The sequence below is a fragment of the Labeo rohita genome, chromosome 2, assembly GCF_022985175.1.
Source record: "Labeo rohita strain BAU-BD-2019 chromosome 2, IGBB_LRoh.1.0, whole genome shotgun sequence".
NCBI classification, from domain to species: domain Eukaryota; kingdom Metazoa; phylum Chordata; class Actinopteri; order Cypriniformes; family Cyprinidae; genus Labeo; species Labeo rohita.
In genome coordinates, this window is record NC_066870.1 from 13,922,840 (window position 1) to 13,941,962 (window position 19,123).

At 37.1% G+C, this 19,123-nt stretch overlaps 1 protein-coding gene across 1 annotated transcript in view; it reads right to left on the reverse strand.

Annotated features, from left to right (window-relative positions):
* The window catches only part of abca4b (ATP-binding cassette, sub-family A (ABC1), member 4b), a 57,794-nt gene that overhangs the window by 24,271 nt on the left and 14,400 nt on the right, over window positions 1-19,123 (reverse strand). The window contains exons 8-23 of the mRNA XM_051135695.1: window positions 16,689-16,778; window positions 13,567-13,807; window positions 13,295-13,434; window positions 12,821-12,937; window positions 12,225-12,422; window positions 7,723-7,928; window positions 5,534-5,710; window positions 4,069-4,291; window positions 3,524-3,745; window positions 2,874-3,078; window positions 2,687-2,779; window positions 2,352-2,564; window positions 1,859-2,039; window positions 1,609-1,740; window positions 1,377-1,516; window positions 32-169 (exon numbers count right to left, since the gene is read on the reverse strand). Of these exons, the coding sequence (XP_050991652.1) occupies window positions 32-169; window positions 1,377-1,516; window positions 1,609-1,740; window positions 1,859-2,039; window positions 2,352-2,564; window positions 2,687-2,779; window positions 2,874-3,078; window positions 3,524-3,745; window positions 4,069-4,291; window positions 5,534-5,710; window positions 7,723-7,928; window positions 12,225-12,422; window positions 12,821-12,937; window positions 13,295-13,434; window positions 13,567-13,807; window positions 16,689-16,778 (2,716 nt within the window). The remainder of the gene's footprint in view (window positions 1-31; window positions 170-1,376; window positions 1,517-1,608; window positions 1,741-1,858; window positions 2,040-2,351; window positions 2,565-2,686; window positions 2,780-2,873; window positions 3,079-3,523; window positions 3,746-4,068; window positions 4,292-5,533; window positions 5,711-7,722; window positions 7,929-12,224; window positions 12,423-12,820; window positions 12,938-13,294; window positions 13,435-13,566; window positions 13,808-16,688; window positions 16,779-19,123) is intronic.

Here is a 19,123-nt window from a genome sequence, read left to right on the forward strand (position 1 = left end):
AGTGTTTTCTTTGGACAGAAGGTGGCAGTACCTGTTCGGTACTTGAGTAGAAGATCCCAAATGGAGCGTCTGGAGTATGGATCCACTCCTGATGTCGGCTCATCCAGTATTACCACCTTAGAACCACCCACAAAAGCCATCGCCACAGACAGCTTCCTCTGCATACCTCCTATAAAGACAGTCAAAACACACATAATTAATTACAACACTGACTTGATTATTAATTAGTGACTGATGTTTACTCTCACACAAACAAACAAAATTACATACAGCAGAATGAAGCGGCATATTAATTACAACACTGTTGAATTTTTCTATTGTTGTCTCAGAAATTAATTAACATTGGCATTTAAAATATATGGACATTATTACCATTATGTCCGTTATATATAGACAGGTTATGTAATCCTGTTTTGTTTTGTTTTTTTCATCAAAAATATCTTCATTTTTGTTCCAAAGATGAACGAAGGTCTTACATGTTCGGAACGACATGTGGGTGAGTAATTAATGACGGAATTTTCATTTTTGGGTGAACTATCCCTTTAAATTTAATACTCCCTGTGTTTTCTGTTTTTAAATTTCTCTTTCTGAAAAATAGATCATCAGCAGGTGAACTTTAAGACCCCTTAAAGGGGTCATCGGACGCAAAGTTCACTTTTACATGTTGTTTGAACATTAATGTGTGTTGGCAGTGTACGTACACATATACCCTATAATAATAAAAACCCATGCAGTGGTTTTCGAGCCATTCTCAGATGCCCGTTGGTGTGGCGTCACACTCACAGAGGCCGTTCCTATGATAGTTGATTGACATGAGCATCTTACCTCAGATCAGCTGTAACAGTCCAACCTCCATTGTTTCGATGCCGGAGCAGGGATGTAAATTAGACAAGAATATCTCCGATTGAGCGATTGAGGTGTTGTGTTGCTGGATGTAATAATGATCTACATATATCCGTCTATGTTCGCGCAAATCATTCGTGATCCAGCTTCACTTATAGCAAAAGTGAGTATAAGGGTTTTTTTTTTTAATCTTTGCGATCGCCTTTCCTAATAATGTGCTAGTTAGCAAGTTTAACGCGGCTAAATGCTGCTAAAGTAAACAGGCTGGTCACTCCACAGAGAGAAAGGAGGGGCGGGGCGAGCAGAGCTCATTAACATTTAAAGCAACCTCGACCAGAACAGGATGAGTTTTGCAGAGCTGATTTTGGCAAGGTAAAAAAGGTGTTATTTACACTACCATTGAGAAATTTTAACCAAAGCATGTTATAGACTTTTCATTAACACCCTAAAGAATCATATCAACTTGTGGAAAATGGGCATCCAACGACCCCTTTAACAACAGATTATTTTGTCAGATTCGCATTCAGACCCACCAGAGAGGTTCTGTGCTTCCTCATCTCGTTTATGAGGCAGTCCCAGGTCCATCAGCATGTTTTCAACCTCCCGCTCTGCCTCCTTGCGGTCACGTCCCTTCAGCAGAGAGTAGAATAGAATATGCTCCTCTACTGTCAGGCTGGGTGAAATAAAATAAAACACATATATTTGAGAAAACCAAGACTAGAGTATTTACAATATTACGTCTATATGTAAAGCAAGAGCACTCACTGGTTGAAGAGGATGTTGTACTGTGGACACATTCCCAAAGATTGTCGTATGGCATCCATTTCTGTACGAATGTCCTTCCCATATATGTAAGCTGTTCCAGAAGTGGGTGGAAACAACCCGGTCAATATGGACCTACGACAGTACAAGTATACATGAGAAATGCATCCAAAACTAGATAAGGTTAATCAAACTAGATAAGGTTAATGCTTCCATATCATTATCACAGGATAAAGAGAAGGTGAGGACGCACAAGGTGGTGGTCTTTCCTGCCCCATTGTGACCCAGGAAAGAAGTGATCTGGCCCTCATAAAAGGTCATGCTGAGACAGTCCACTGCAGGTCTTGTGTACTTAGAATACACCTTCACCAAGTCCCGCACTGACACTCCTACAACCAGACCCTCCGGTTCTGGCTCTAAAAACGGATTCCCTGCAGGAAAATACCCATTAAGGACATTAAACCAGACAGACAACTGATAGGTTCATATACAGGTTGTTACAGCAATAAACCAAGGTAATAAATTGTAATGCAAAAATACTTTCTAAAATCAATTCATTTATTGAAATTTGAATTAAAATCACATGCAGAAGTTGTTACTGATGCACAGTTCGAAGTAATTCAACATAATTACAAGTAAATAATAAAGGTTTTCCATTAGTACAAGACTATTTTTGCAGCAAAAGTAAAAGATAGATTTTTTTATAGATAGATAGATAGATAGATAGATAGACATCCTTACCATCGTGTGCACAGGCTGTATATCCTCCTGTGGAATCTCTTCCTGCATTTTTAGCTGTTCCTCTCGCTCTTTCTCTTTTTCCATCTTCTCTCGTTTCTCCTTGTGCTTGCATTGTTTGCTGTTGCGGGAACCATTGCATTCCCTGTGTTCCGGCGAAAGGCCACCATGCTCTGCATCCTCCTGCTTCTCCACGTTATTTACTAGAGGCTTCTCAGGGCCTTCAGAGACATGAATGTGTGTTCACAAAATTAATGTAATGTAGGCCCTGTTTACATCTGTCAACTTCTGATCAGTTCATGCTAAACGGATTTTAATATCATGTGTAATCAATCAACCATACCTGGATCTGGAGCCTGTGAGGTTTCAGGTGTCGGTCTTAGCCAGTATGAGGGCTGTAGAGGGAAATAAAAGGGCCGACTGATGCCATACTGGCCTAAAAAGCCAAAAGGAAAAGAAGTGAGCACACATTCAAAGCATATTTTCTCTTAGGTTAGCAGCATTCAGTGCAGTGCTTGTAAGAAACTGACCTGGAAAGACGTTGTCGAGATACCAAGCCAAAAAAGCATAGACAACTGCATCCAATAGCATCATGCGAATAGAAGTGAAGAATGAGTACTCATCACCCTCCAGAGGACTTGTACCAATATTGTCCCACTGCAGCCCCAAGCCTTGCTCTTCATAGCGGGACAGATACTCTGTCCCAAAACCAAAGGCCACTGGAGACAGAAAGCTCTAGAAAAGGAGGACCATTTCAAAACACATTAAATACAGGCGAAAGCCATTTTGACTACTTCATGTTGAAAATAAAATGAATTTATTTTTGTTTTCTTAGTGCACAAAAAGCTCTCATAGCTTCATAAAAATACAGTTGAACCACTGATGTCACATGGACTATTTTAGTCAAAAAGGTCAGAAAGCTCTTGGATTTCATCAAAAACATCTTAATTTGTGTTCTGAAGATGAACGAAAGTCTTACATGTTTCAAATGACATGAGGGGAGTAATTAATGACAGCATTTTCATTTTTGGGTGAACTATCCCTTTAAGGCCATCTTGAAAGTTTGCTGAGGCCCCCTTGTGGTTTAGAATCAGTAATTCATAAGGTTTCATTTACTTTGAATGCTGGTGTTTGAGATTGAATCAATCAGAAGAGAAGTGGAACAGCATAGTAGACTCACCACAGCTAATTTAATTTCCTTGGTAATGCGGTCCTGCCAGGCGAAACAGAAGATGTGAGGGAGGTAGAGGGTGAAGTAGATGATGCCACTGCAAGCTGCAGCCAAGTTGGCCTTGTTGAAGAACACACTCATCAGAAAGCACTGCATGATAGTGGCCACAGTGAATGTGAGTAGAAACAGGAACAGGATGATGGGATCGCTGTAATTCAGCACTTTTCCAGCCTGAGGATAAAGGCGCACAACAATTAGGATACTCTTCTATTCGCAGTGTAAGCAATTTTATTATTAAACCTCTGTCTTCCTTTGTATTGCTACTGATTAGGTAATGAGGAAAGAACAGACAGAAGACAAAAACACAGGATAAGGTCCATGCATATGCCAGGAGAAAAAGGAATAGGAGCGTGTAATAGAGAGAGAAACAGTCTCTCCATATATGTACTAACAACATACATCCAGCAGAGGTCACAATGCAACAAATCTGAGAAAGGACCAGATGGACAAATTTCAAATAACATGGTTCATCATTCATCACATTTCTTCCTCACCATGATAATGGCAGTCAGCAGAGCGGTGCTGGCAGCCATTATGAGGAAGCTGTCAATGAACCATGTGTACCAGATGACTCCATTAGAGACGCCCATGGCTTTCAGCGTCTCCTTTAGCCTCATCTCCTTCTCCAGCACGATGCTCTTCACAATCATGGACACTGAGTAGATCCAGGCCAACACCATGAAGATGGGGAAACAGCGGTTTAGGGTCAGCATGAACCTTGATTTGGGACAAAACAAACAAGATCCATTAGACCAGTGGTCTCAAACTCAATTCCTGGAGGGCTGCACAGTTTTGCTCCAACCCTAATCAAGCACACCTGATCCAGCTAATCAGGGTCTTCAGAATTACTATAAACTTCCAAGCAGGTGTGAGTTAGAGCTGGATGGAGCTAAACCCTGCAGAGCTGTGGCCCTCCAGGAACTGAGTTTGAGACCACTGCATTAGACACTGGCGTAATTGAAAATTTTCACTGAGAACCATATGCCATGAAATAATGTGAATCATTTCTTGACTTCATTAAAATGGACTTAAAGGAGAACTCCACTTCCCCTTGTCATCCACGACGTTCATGCTTTCTTTTTTCAGTCGTAAAGAAATCATGTTTTTTATGGAAAACATTTCAGCATTTTTCCCCATATAATGGACTGATATGGTGTTTGAACTTCCAAAATGCAGTTTAAATGCAGCTTCAAATGATCCCAGATGTGGTTGTAAACGATCCCAGCCGAGGGCAAAGGGTCTTATCTAGCAAACGATCGGTTATTTTTAACAGATTCGGTTTATTATTTAAAAAATACAATTTAAATATTTTTTAATCTCAAAGTCTCGTCTTGTCTTGCGCTGCCTGAACTCTGTGTATTCTGACTCAAGACAGTTAGGGTACGTCAAAAAACTTCAATCGTATTTTCTCCCTCAACTTCAAAAATCATTTCAAAATCATCCTACATCGCTGCAGAACTACCAACCCAGGCTTTGCAAAGTGAACATGCAAAGAAGATCAAACACCCTTAACAAAAAAGGTAAACCAGCGATATAGGGTGATTTTGAAGTTTAGGGAGAACATGATATGGGAGTTTTTTTGACCCTAACTGTCATGAACCGGAAAAAACTGAGTTCAGGCAGAGCAAGACAAGACGAGTGTTTGATGTTAAAAAGTACATAAATTGTATTATTTTTATGAAAATAACCAATCGTTTTGCTAGATAAGACCCTTCTTCCTTGGCTGGGATCATTTACAACCACATTTGGGATTGTTTGAAGCCTCATTTAAACGACATATTGGAAGTTCAAACTTGGGGCACCATAGAAGTCCATTATATGGAAAAAAAATCCTGAAATGTTTTCCTTAAAAAAATTTAATTTTTGTTCTGGAAGTGGACTTCTCCTTTAAGCATGTGTGATGATATGGAATAAGGTTAGTTAGCCCTTTTTGGCCACAAAAGTTTTGTCATCACTCACATGTCATCCACGTAGCAGGGGTAGGGCATTTGCTGCAGGTAAACACCTAGAGGCCAGTCATGACCTGTGTGTAACTTGAGGATTCCATGTTCAATCATGTCCTGCAGGTAGGCAAAACCTCCCCAGATGTAGCGATGGTCCTCCACAGGGTCTGCCCTTGGGCCAGGGTCCCAGTACCTAAGAGAAATGGAGGGTGGGAAACTTTTAATTGATGCTATTTGAAAAGTTTTAAACATGACCAAAAACAAAAACACAAAATGTTTCTTGAGCACTAAATTTATCATATTAGAATAATTTCTTAAGGATCATGTGACACGGAAGACTGGAAATTCAGCTTTGCCATCACAGGAATAATTACATTTTCAAATATATTAAAATAGAAAATATTATTTTAAATTGTAAAAACATTTTATATTACTATATTTTATATTACTATTTTACTGTAAATGCAGCCTTGGTAAGTATAAGAGACTTCCTTCAAAAACATTACAAATATCATAACAATCCTAAACTTTTGAACATTTGTTAAAGAGGTCATCGGATGCCCATTTTCCACAAGTTGATATGATTCTTTAGGGTCTTAATGAAAAGTCTATAATATACTTCGGTTAAAAATTCTCAATGGTTGTGTAAAACAACACCCTTTTTACCTTGTCAAAATGAGCTCTGCAAAAATCATCTCATTCTAAGGGTTGGTCCTTTAAATACAAATGAGCTCTGCTCGCCCCGCCCCTCTCTTCTCTCTGTGGAGTGACGAGCCTGTTTACTTTAGCCGCATTTAGCCACTAAACCTCCTAAGTACCACATTATAAGGAAAGGCGATCACAAAGATTCATAAACCCTTACGGGTTATATATATAAACCCTACAATATCAACTATTGTGGGAGCAGCCTCTGTCAGTGTGGCATCTGAGAATGGCTCGATTTGAAAAAGGGGATTATTTTTACAGATTAACTAACCACTGCTTGGATTTTTATCCTTATAGAGTAGATTGTAGATACACTGCCAACACACATTAATGTTCAAACAACATGAAAAAGTGAACTTTGCATCCGATGACTCCTTTAATGTTTTTCATTGCTAATTTTTCTAAGTGCAGTAAAATACAACATTTCAGCATCTGCATTATTCACACAAGCCTATTTACTAAAACAATTATTGCAATTGACCGATGACTACTAAAACTTTATAGTGTCATTAGGCTGCTCTGGGACATCATTAAAATTCAGCCTTCTAGCTCACTGGGAAGACGTCTATAATGTGTATTTTCAAGTTCTTTCAGGGGGTTAGTGAGATATATAAGTATTCCATCACTATGAAACTTTAGCGAGTGTTAAAAGTGTAGAAATTTCAACCTCCCAGTTTGCTGGGAAGGCTTCACAAGAAAGTCAAAGCCAAGAAGTTTCCTACATATTTAATCATAATAATGCTGATATTTTGCAATACTAAAAGCCTGAAAATGTTCTTTCAAAATTCACAGAATATGCTTAAAATGAGTCCAAACTATTTCAGTAGGAGTGCCAAAATCACAATTTGTAATTCAATTCACATTGTTTGTTTGTATTGGCTGCACTTTGCATTATGCCCACATAATGAAAACACAATGAACCCACAGGCCCACAGTGTGATCCGATCCTAGGCTGTTTGTTATCTTCTGTCAGAAGGACGGCTACAGTGAGATCTGACCAGACTAACACCTGCAGGCATGTTTTGTGCTCCACAGAGACTCTCAGTAATGAGTGGTGTCACTTTGCAGTGCACAGCACACTGGAGCTCCACGTAGGACGTGTGATTGTGCCAGCTCTTTCTCTTGCTCCAACAATAGTGTGTTGAGCAGCAACACCTTACATGAACAATTAAGAGAAGATCTTCTATTCTCTACTTACACAATCAATTTGATATAAAACCTAAAGCAGAACATGTACTGTGAAAGATGAGGCATGAACTTATAATCTAATGTTCCTTCAATGCTCCCTCAACCCTGGTCACATTAGAGTTAAAATGAGATTTAAGTAAGTCCAGTGAATGCCAAAACAGTTTCTTTCGAATAAATACATTCAGGTTTACTGTACTGCACTTTAATGGTCTCATGAACCACCCAGTCCTGAAGTATATAAGGAACAACCCTTAGTAGATCAGATGAACAATGAAGCAGTTTCAACCTACACAATTATGAATGACCTCTTACCTGTCTTTAATTTTGTTGGTACGTTCCACTGCATCAATGTCCATTCGGATCTTGAACTTGACGTGGCGGGGCAGATCTGTGGTCCAGGGGTACATGTCCATGAAGACCAGACCTGCCCAGAACTTATTCTCCCCCAACAGGTGCAGAGCTTGATGGGTCATCAGATTCTCATCCATGTGACCCACAAACTTATCCAGACCTATACACTGATAAGATATAAAAATAACAAGGTAAGTGTAAATGTGTGGAAGTGGAAAACAATGTGTTTGAATGCTGAATCCTGTATGTTCTTGTGGTGGCATCCATATAAAGTACAGTGGATCATATATAGATTAACAAACGATTCAGGACTAGTTACAAATCTTATTTTAATACTAAATAGTATTTAAGTACTATTATTACTATTTATTTATTGCTTGCCAAAAAATATTGAAAACAACAAACATGAAAATAAGACATAAGCAAGTGCTGTTGCCACACTGCTGTTCTGAATACTCAGATGAACACCTGCAATCGTGAAATATCTATAGAACAGGCCGATCAATAAACAATAAATTAATAATCAATAATTTACATTTTAGACACAATATTGCCATTAATTTGTCTACTTTTGCTTCCCCAACAAAACCAATTCCAAATGAAGCAACAACAAACCGTTGCCTGTCTATGAACAACACACAGTGGTGTTGTTTCATTCTTGAATGAATCAGCATTTTTGAATGAATCTGTTTAGTGGCTGATTGCTTCATTCCTGAATAATGAGTAATAATAATTTTTTAACAGATCTGTTGAATGCATTATTGTTTCACTCTTGAATGAATTTGTGTTTTCTAAAGTATCTGTGAAGTGAATGATTGTTTAGCTCCTGAATGAATCAGTGTTTTTAAATGAATCTGTTGAGTAAATTATTGTTTCGCTACTGAATTAATTAATGTTTATGAAGAATCTGTCAAGTAAATGATTGTTTTTCTCCTGAATGAATTAGTGTTTCTGAACAAATTTGTTAAGTAAATGATTGTTTCACTCTAGAATGAATCTGTTGATTAAATGCTTGTTCCACTGCTGAATGAATCAGCATTTTTGGACGAATCTGTCAAGTGAATGACTGCTTTGCTCTTGAATGAATCAGTGTTTTTGAACAAATTTGTTAGGTAAATGATTTTCACTCTTAAATTAATCTGTTAAGTGAATGATTGTTTCTTTGCTGAATGAATTACTGTTTTTGAATGAATCTGTCAAGTGAATGACTGTTTTGCTCTTGAATGAAGCAGCATTTTTGAATGAATCTGTTGAGTGAATGATTGTTCCACTGCTGAATGAATCAGCATTTTTGGATGAATCTGTCAAGTGAATGACTGCTTCGGCCCTGAATGATTCAGTGTTTTTGAACAAATTTGTTAAGTAAATGATTGTTTCACTTTGAATTAAACTGTTGAGTGAATGTTTGTTTCACTGCTGAATGAATCAGCATTGTTGAATGAATCTGTCAAGTGAATGACTGCTTTGCTCCCGAATAAATTTGTGTTTTTGAACAAATTTAAGTAAATTATTGTTTCACTCTTGAATGAATCTGTTGAGTGAATGATTGTTTCACTGCTGAATAAATCAGCGTTTTTCAATCAATCTGTCAAGTGACTGATTGTTTTGCTCCTGAATGAACCAGTGTTTTTAAACAAATTGGTTGACTGGTGTAACAATGTAACTGCAGAAAGATTCACTGTAAAATTCTCACCACTAATGCACAGACTGACAGTTGGTCTAAAGCACACAAACACAGCAGCCAATCAAATTAAAAAAGACTGGAACTGATAATGTTGTATAATAATGCATATGTAGACATTGGTATGTAAGTGTGTCACATTTTCAAGAGCTAAAGCAGTTCTCCATGTAGTAGGCCTCTCATTCTGAAAGCGCTCCAGTGACATGGGAAAATCACAGAGTCTGTGTTGGCTCTTCACTGGAGGACTTCTGTACAATAGCTGAGTGAACGGCTTGCTCTCACAACACATGCCATCGCACTAGAGGCGAGAGGCCTCCTACTTCATGTGCACCATATCTAATGGAGTCATTCACAGTAATGTACAATGCCACCAGAGGTCCTGAACAAACAACTGAATAGAAAGATTCAATGGGACCCCCTGCAGGATTCACATGTTCTCAACACATTTCAATTGAAAAACACAACATTCACATTCAGAGGCACTCAGCTTGAGCTCACGGTCTGAAAAATCACAAATAAACTAAAACTGAGAGAACACAATTATTTTTTTCAGTGCCCAATGGTTTCATAGCTGTTCAAGGTAACATCTGAGCAAGGCTGAAGGGTGACAGCTATAGCTAATAGGCTAAACGGGTAAAGTTTGTTTGTAAAGCACTAAGGCTCGCTGCTCAGATGGAGACAAAGAGAGGCTGGGTCACTCTATGATAGCCCTCTCCCACCATTGCCGTCCCACTCTAATCAATTTGCGGGAAGAGGCCTCCAGCTTATGGGACAGGGGCCGGTCATGGCTGGGGAGGTGAGGTAACAGAGTGAAGCTGAGTGATTTGCCCCTCTTGTTTCTCAATGAAGCCCCCCCGTCCACAAAAACAACACGGTGCTGGCAGAGGGTGGCTCTCCCACCCACTCCCCACTTAATCAAAGCGGCACAATAGAGGAGCCTGCATGCTGTTGACAGCTTGCTTGTTCTTTTCCCTTTCACCCATCTGGCCACGGTGGGCTCTATATAGCCGTGCTAAGTGGTCTTTCTTGTGGTGATGTGCTGAGAGCAATCAACACTCCGCAGAATGAGAGCTGTGGTGCTCAGAGCTAAAGAGCCTCATTCTGTCAAGTGAAGAACGGCTAGGCTGGTTTGAGGAGATGCTCTACATGGGAGCATCGCTACACCTTGCTAAAAGGACTGGAGCCCCTAATCTGGACAGAGCTGAATGTTTTAGGGGCAAGGTTAAAGGATGTACATTTTTTGGATCGTTAAAGATACTTCCCAATATTAATATACTACAGTGCTAAAAAATATTCCTTTTACTCCTTTAATTAATTTCATTCCTGCTTTCACTTCAAACTGTGAATGTTTTTTTGAATGAATCTGTTGAGTAAACAATAACTGTGAAGTGAACATTTACTCAACGGATTCATTCAAAACACAGATTCATTCTAGTTCAAAACAATAATTTACTCAAGTTATGTTTAAAAACACTGATTCATACTGGAATAATACAATAATTTGCTCAACAGATTTGTTCAAAATCACTGATTCAGTCGGTGCCAATAGCCTCGTGGTTAGTGTGCCGACATACAGTGCAACAGTGCTTATGGTGACCTGAGTTCAAATCCTGGCTTGTGGTCCTTTGCTGATCCTCTCCCCTCTCTCTTCACCCAGTGCTTTCCTGTCTGCTCTACACTGTCCCCTCCAAATAAAAAAAGGTATAAAAAGCCTATAAATAAATCTTAAATTGAAAAAAAAAAACCTGACTCATTCTAGATCCAATAAAAAATTTGCTCAACAGATTCATTCAAAAACACTGATTCATTCTGGAATAAAACAATAATTTGCTCAACAGATTCATTCAAAAATAGTGATTCATTCTAGATTGAAACAATTTACTCAACACATTTGTTTAAAACACTGGAACAAAACAGAATGAATCAGTGTTTTTGAATGAATCTGTTGAGTAAATTATTGTTTTGTACCAGAATGAATCAGTGTTTTTGAACTAATCTTTTGAGTAAGTTATTGTTTTGTTCCAGAACGATTTAGTGTTTCTGAATGAATCTGTTAAATGAATTGTTTTGCTCTAGAATGAATCAGTGTTTTTGAACAAATCTGTTGAGCAAATTATTTTCATCTAGAATGAATCAGTGTTTTTAAATGAATCTGTTGAGTGAATTATTGTTTTGTTTCAGAATGAATCAATGTTTTTGAATGACTCTGTTAAGCAAATTATTGTTTTGATCTAGAATGAATCAGTCTTTTGAATGAATCTGTTGAGTGAATTACGAATCAGTGTTTTTTTTTTTAATAAATCAGTTAAATGAATTATTGTTTTGCTCTAGAATGAATCAGTGTTTTTGAATGAATCCACTGAGCAAATAATTGTTTCGCTCCAGTGTCGGTTTAATGAAAACAGTCACTTGATGCCACCTACTTGTGAATCAAATACAGAAAGAGTTATTGTAAAATTAGTTGCTAGTATTAATATATCACAATGCTAAATAATATTCCTCTCAGTTTTTAATGCACATTCCACCTGAGGAAGTGTCTGTAAGTCGAAAAATGCTAAAACTGGTTTCAAACAAGACATGTCTGAATCTAGTGTTTGCATTTCATTCCAACTACAAAAATTTCATGTGGTTTGATTTTAAAGAAAACGTGATTGAGGTGGTTGAAAAGAGTATCTTTATTTATAAATGGCAGGCCATTTATATATTTGTTTGCTTGCTTGTTTGGCAGTTCTAACTAACTTTTTCCTAAAGCTAAACTGAATCGACAACTGAATTCTCTTACCTCACTGTACTGGTTGAACATTCGAATAGTCTGATCAGCCAGTCTGAAGACATCTCTCCAGTCAAAGTTTGTCATGTTCATATATCTATCCTGCTCTGGGCCATTGTGCAGGAAGTTAAGAATGTCTTTGGTTGAGAACTGTGTTTCTACAAGACGCCTGTCCAAAAAGTCCATCACTGTGGGGTTTCTAAGTGTGTCCTACAATAGGGTGGAAAGAGAAAAGGACAGTTGTGAGCATGGTTGTGAAGCTATTTTTTTTTTTTTTTTTAATGTAAATCTTTTGTAACATTATACATTTCTTTACTGTAACGTCTGATCAAAGTAATGCACTCTTGCTGGATTTAATTTTACAAACCCTTTTGAACTGTAGTGTACACAAATACAAAGACAGTATTTGAGAATGGATTCACTTATAGATACCGTATCATGACAGATAATACAACATGACATCGTAATCCCATGAGAGATTACACAGAGACTAAAGGAGGACACTGGATTGTATATTCAGGAGATTATTGGAATAATGTGGCATGTGAAGGGATAAAGAGAGGTGTGTGTGCATGTGAGTATGAGATAAAAAGAAACAGATATGTTACCCGTATCATGTTCATTTGGACGCTGTTCTGAAAGAATTCCCAGAGCTGTGGTCCCACCTCTTCCCAGACCTTCCCCATTTTCTGCAACCTCTCCAGCTCCTCAAAAGTAGTGTTGGCCTGGAGAAAACACACACACACACACTTAATTCATATGCACTGTCAGCGTCATAGTGCATGTGTAAAGGGCACCTTAACTGGTCTAGAGGGATGAACAATAACCAAACAATTGACTCAGCAATGTTCCAGTTCATTGAAACAAAAACATCTTTCCAGATGGGAAAATATAAGTGTAGCCTTAACTATTTTTAATCAAATAAATGCATCCCTGGTGAGAAAAAGAGACTTTTTTAAAACATTCAAAAAATCTGACCAACCCTAAACTTTTGAATGGTAGTAGGCCTATATGATTTGAATTTCAGTATTTACTGTGCAAGACTGTGCATGTGTGAGAGTGGGTGGATATTTGTATCTTACACTCTTTAATATCTTCCTGACAGTTGGGGAGTCTGGGGTGTACAAGATCTTCCCCATCACCAGAGGCTTCACTGAATTCCACATGATTTTCGTAACAGGGTTCGACTCTAGGTTCTGCATCAGTGCATTACAGAATGGAGCTGTGGGCCAAAGAGAGAGTGAAAGAGAAACACAGCAAGAAAAAGAAAGTGAAAAAGAGAAATTAAAACAAAGTGAAAGTGAAAGAGTGAAAAAAATGAAATTAACAGAACAGACAGATCAACAGCTCTCACTTGCTGTCCTGTCATAGGTGTAGCTGTCATGTCCTCTTGAGTTGTTGATGCCTAGGAAAGCCTTGTAGTTGTTGTCCTCATACCAATTAAAGGAGAAAACCTGTGTGATCTCACTCTCAGGGTATCCGCAGAACAGATTCGACACAGTGGACATCAGCTGACTTAAGGACGAGGGACCCCCGGCCTGCAAGATGGGGTACAAGACCCGCATCAAGTCCTGGGAGCTCGGCCTCTCTGCAAGCTGTGAGAGGAAGGCCATTTTAGTAAATATAAATTTATACAGTCTGATTTTAAAAACAAAATCTACATAGCAGCTACAGTATGTACAGATTAATTTATGTATGGGCCTTACATGCATCATGGCAACATAGCTGAAGGAAGGCCAGATTTTCACAACATATGATAATTTTACTTCAGTGACCTTTTTGACCTTTCATTTTATGGGAAATAGCAACTTGGAAATTCCATTGAACATCTCCTTTAGTAATTCAAGAAAGTAATAAGAAAAAAGACATACAGTCTCCTGCACAAATATTGGCACCCTTGATAAATATGAGCAAAGGTGCCCGTGAAAATAGATCTGCATTATTTATCTTTTTGATCTTCCATTCATAAAATTCACAAAATTCTAGCCTTTCATGGAAGTAAATCAACTGAAAGTGGGGGGAACATCTCATTACAAAGTAAGTGTTTTGCTTGCTGGCCACAAATATTGGCACCCCTCGAAAGTATATGCTAGTTCACGCCAAGGTGACTAGAAGCATGAAATTGTCCAGCCATGACTTTGTGTTCCACATGATTATAAATATGAGGAACACAAAGGCCAATTTCTTTTAATCATCACAAGGAGTAAAACCAAAGAATATAGTTCTGATGTGCAGAACAAGATTGTTGAGCTTCACAAAATAGAAAGTGGCTGTAAAAAAATAGCTAAAGCATTGAAAATCCCCATTTCCACAATCAGGGCAATGATTCAATCAACTAAAGGTGTTACAAATCTTCCTGGAAGAGGATGTGTGTCTATGCCGTCCTAATGCACAGTGAAGAGGAGAGTTTGAGTGGCCAAAGACTCTCCAGGGATCACAGCTATAAAATTTTTTTAGTTGAGTCTTGCGGTCAGAAATCTTACAAAAATAAATCAATCAATCAAAAAGTCCCTACATCCAGCTTTGCCAGGTTTTCACAACCAAACCCGCCCAATTGCTACTCAAAACTAGCCCAATCGCGTTTCGAAGGGGGTGCCCCGTTAAAAACCACGTTCTGGGGGATAAAAACGTTTTTTTGTCAGGGTTCCCCTGGTAAATTTGTATTTCAGGGGCTAAATATGACACTGTTGGGGTCGATTCAACCCGCGGACATCAAAAACAACCCGAGACAACAGTGTTAAAGTGGCCTAATTCTGCAGGAATACACGTAGACTTGGTGACACATGGTGACTTTACATCATGACATGTTGTTTGGGAGGGTTTCAAGAAAAACCCTCCTCACTCATCCAAAAACAAACACCAGCATATTCAGTTGTCAGACACAACTGGAACATCAAATAGGACTGGCTTCTATGGTTAGATGAAACTATGGATTCTATCAAATACCGACAGATAAAAAAAAACTTGAATGCATCTGTTAGAAATCTTATTATGGCCCGTGGATGAATCTTCTATCAAGAAAATCATCCAAAACAAACATCAAAATAAACACAAAAATGTGTAACTAAGCACAAAATGAAGCTTCTGCCATAGCCGTCCCAGTTCCCTGACCTGAACCCTATAGGAAATGAGTGGGGTGAACTGCAGAGAAGAAGCTCCAACATGGAGCTGGGAATTTGAAGGATCTGGATTGATTCTGTATGAAGGAATGGTCTCTGATCTCTTGTCAGATGTTCTCTGAGAAAACTCAGAGCTGTTATCTTGGGAAAATGATGTTGCAGTAATTGGGTGCCAATAATTGTGGCCAACTTAAACTAGAGAAAAACATTTATTTCATAATTAGATTTTCCCTCCACTTTCCATTGTTTTAATTCAATAATAGGTTTTTTTCACAGCCACATTTGTTCATATTTACCAACGGTGCCAAAAATGTTTGACCAGCCTCGTCCGAACGTCTCCATCCAGGTTAACATGTTTTATCTGCCAGACACTATTCTTAATACACATGGCAACCTAAAGACGTACATCCTTGAAGAGGATATCCCTAAATAAACCCTTAGGCATAGTTGTGGCTGAATTTGGCATCCTGGAGGTAAAAATAAGGTAAGAACCAGGTTTGCAATTAATCCGATTTGAATTCAGCCATGTGCATGAACAAATGTAATCCAAATGGTAAACTCTCTCTCTCTATATATAAATAAACACACATAACAAAGATATTTATGTCCATAGCATGACTTTCATTGTATGGATCACATTCAACATTCTTCAAAATATCTTCTTTTGTTCTCCACAGAACGAATTTTAACTCCAGACTAAACCACAAAGCTTAGCAAATACCACTCTCAAAATACAAGGCCACCTGATTATCGAGGTGAACGTGAGATTCAGCACTTTTCCTTGGGTCATGAACTCTAATGCACACCATGTTAGCCAAAATAAGTCAAACCAGGTCAAGATTATGTGGTGAAAACATGAAGATTTCCATAGAGGCTTTCAGTATGAGAATGAGTCATTGCTCAACCTCCACTAAACTAACACTTTAGCTCCCTACTTCCCATTCATACACATTCATACTGAGTGCAGATGGATTTAGTGATGGGTGATAGCATTAGTTGGCCAGGCTTTCTGTCACCCGAGCAAAAGGGAAAGAAATGCACTCCACCTACAGGATGTGACCTCAGTGGAATGCGCTTGCGACATATTTGTCAAACAGGAATGATGATACGCATGCATGTACACACATGAACAGGTCATATAAACACTTTCAGTCGTCATAAAGCACACAAAATGAGGTTACAGTGATTTAATAAAAAACTGAGGTTCTGATGTGACAAAAATGATCCATAACACATACTTTCCTACCATCTCTCTTGGAGTGTTCTAAAGAGCTGAGGGGAAGTGAAGAGCTTCCTGGATGCTAAAATAAGGGTCTTAAAAGGGGGAGAGGAACTGAGCTTTCTCAAGCAGCCGTACCTCCTGAAGCTTGCCGGACAATGCTGAAAGCACTCGACCCCAGAACTGCAGGTCTATTCCGGGCGAGTGGTTATCCATCACCATGGGCAACTGAACACAGAGAGAAAAAGTGACGTTTGAGATTATAGTAACCTTATGTGTAATGCATTCATGACCACAAATGTGCACAAACCAAGTAATAATGGAATGTAGCCAAATAATCATTTAATTGATTTGAGTGCATAATTCTAAACATGTTTTAATACCTTTACATTATGATATAAATACTGTCTTGAATGTAAAATTGAAATACATACAATATCGTTAAAAAGTCAGTAAGCTTTATAATGTTTTTGAAAGAAGTCTCTTATGCTCTTAAAGCTGCATTTATTGATTTAGTCATATTTATTTGAAAAATAGAAATACTGTGAAATATTATTGCAATTTAAAATAACTGCTTTCTATTTGAATTATTTATTTAATCAAAATTACAAAAAACAGAAATACTGTGAAATATTATTGAAATTTAAAATAACTGCTTTCTATTTTAATTATTTATTTAATCAAAATTACAAAAAAAAAAAATACTGTGAAATATTATTGCAATTTAAAATAACTGCTTTCTATTTGATTTATTTATTTAATCAAAATTACAAAAAAACTAAAATACTGTGAAATATTATTGCAATTTAAAATAACTGTTTTCTACTTTAATTATTTAATCAAATGTACAAAAAAGAAATACTGTGAAATATTATTGCAATTTAAAATAACTGCTTTCTATTTGAATTATTTATTTAATCAAAATGACAAAAAAAACCAGGAATATTGTGAAATATTATTGCAAATTTAAATTACTTTTTTCTATTTCATTTCTAAATTTCTTTATTTGTTTGTTTGTAATGTAATGTACTGTAATGAATTTCATACAATATATATATATATATATATATATATATATATATAAATTTAAAATGTAGTAAAATTTAGTAAAATATTATTTTTTAATATATTAATATAAATATTAATTCATAAAAAATATTAATTTTACTCCAAATTGAAAAAATGTTTGTTTTCCCAATCCTTCATCAAAATATAATAACTTAATCTATGAAATGACTTTCTACTGACACCACCAGGCAAATTAATAATGTTAATCAAATGCAAAAAAGCTATCTGAGCAATGTTCTTGATTTATTGTGGTATATAAGGTCCACTTTTCACCATTCAAACAATGACCCAAAGAATAAACTTCCACTCTAAATGTTTGCTCAATAATTATCCTGTTTCACTGTAAACTATTACAGAAGTAAAATGGGATGCTGACTTAAAAGCTTTGGGCTTATGAAATTATGAAGCAGATGAAATCTAATGTATAATGACAAGTGTAAAATCATTGCACAATGATTTGGTGTCAAAGACATGAGTAGAGAGATACAATAAAAGCAACAAATTTCCCCCGAAACTGAACCATCATAAAGAGAGAGCAAAACTGCATAAAAAACAGCAACTGCTTCCACAGCCGTCCTCATCATCGAAGGGTGTGTCTTCCTTAATCTCATTAGTAAATGAGGCCAAGCAGTGTGTCATCATGCTAACACTACCATCTGCTTCAATCTAACCCTAGGTAAACCTCACAGGCAGACACACAGAGAGAGAGAGAGAGAGAAAGAGAAAGAGAGAAAGAGAGAGACTTAGAAAGAGAAAGCTGATAAGTAGTGTTGTTTCAGCAGTGGTATTCATAGGCCTTCTAAAATCTAACAGGTAAGTAGGTCTGGCTCACAATCCACATTCTTAGTTTAGAGCACCACCTGCGAACACTTATGATGTGTTTAGAACAGCTTTTCCATAATTCCAAGCATGTGACACATCATGTGACATTCACACAGCTCCCGAGGAGGAGACCATTGGTGTAGTAGTGAATTACTGTTGACTCTAAGCTAAATATTTCCAAGCTGTTTCAAAAATGTTTAAACTTTCTCTGCAGCAAAATTTACTGGTTTTAAAACAGAGAGTGGTGACCTCTGCAAGTGTCCGTTTAGAGACATTGCGAAATCTAAGAAAACTTCATGAGCCGGATAGGTCACAGTGAAACTGTTCTAAATGTACAGTATTATATTATATTCATATATTAACTGTTTAATTTTATAAGTATTATATTTAGAAATGTAAGTTATTATAATTTTAGTATAATTTAGTGTCAGAAAAATATTGTTCTTTTTCCCCCTTTTTTTTTTTTTTTTTCTTTTTTTTACGAAAGGGGTGATTTTTTTTTTTAATAAAGCCTGCATTTGTTTGGTCAAAAATAATAAAAGCAATAATATCATACAATTGTATTACAATTGTCACATGACCTTTCAAAAAAATATTTTAATAAGCCAATTACAGTGTTTAAAAAAGTTGTGCTGTTTAATATTGAGATTTTTTTATTACTTTTTTGTAATATATATATATAT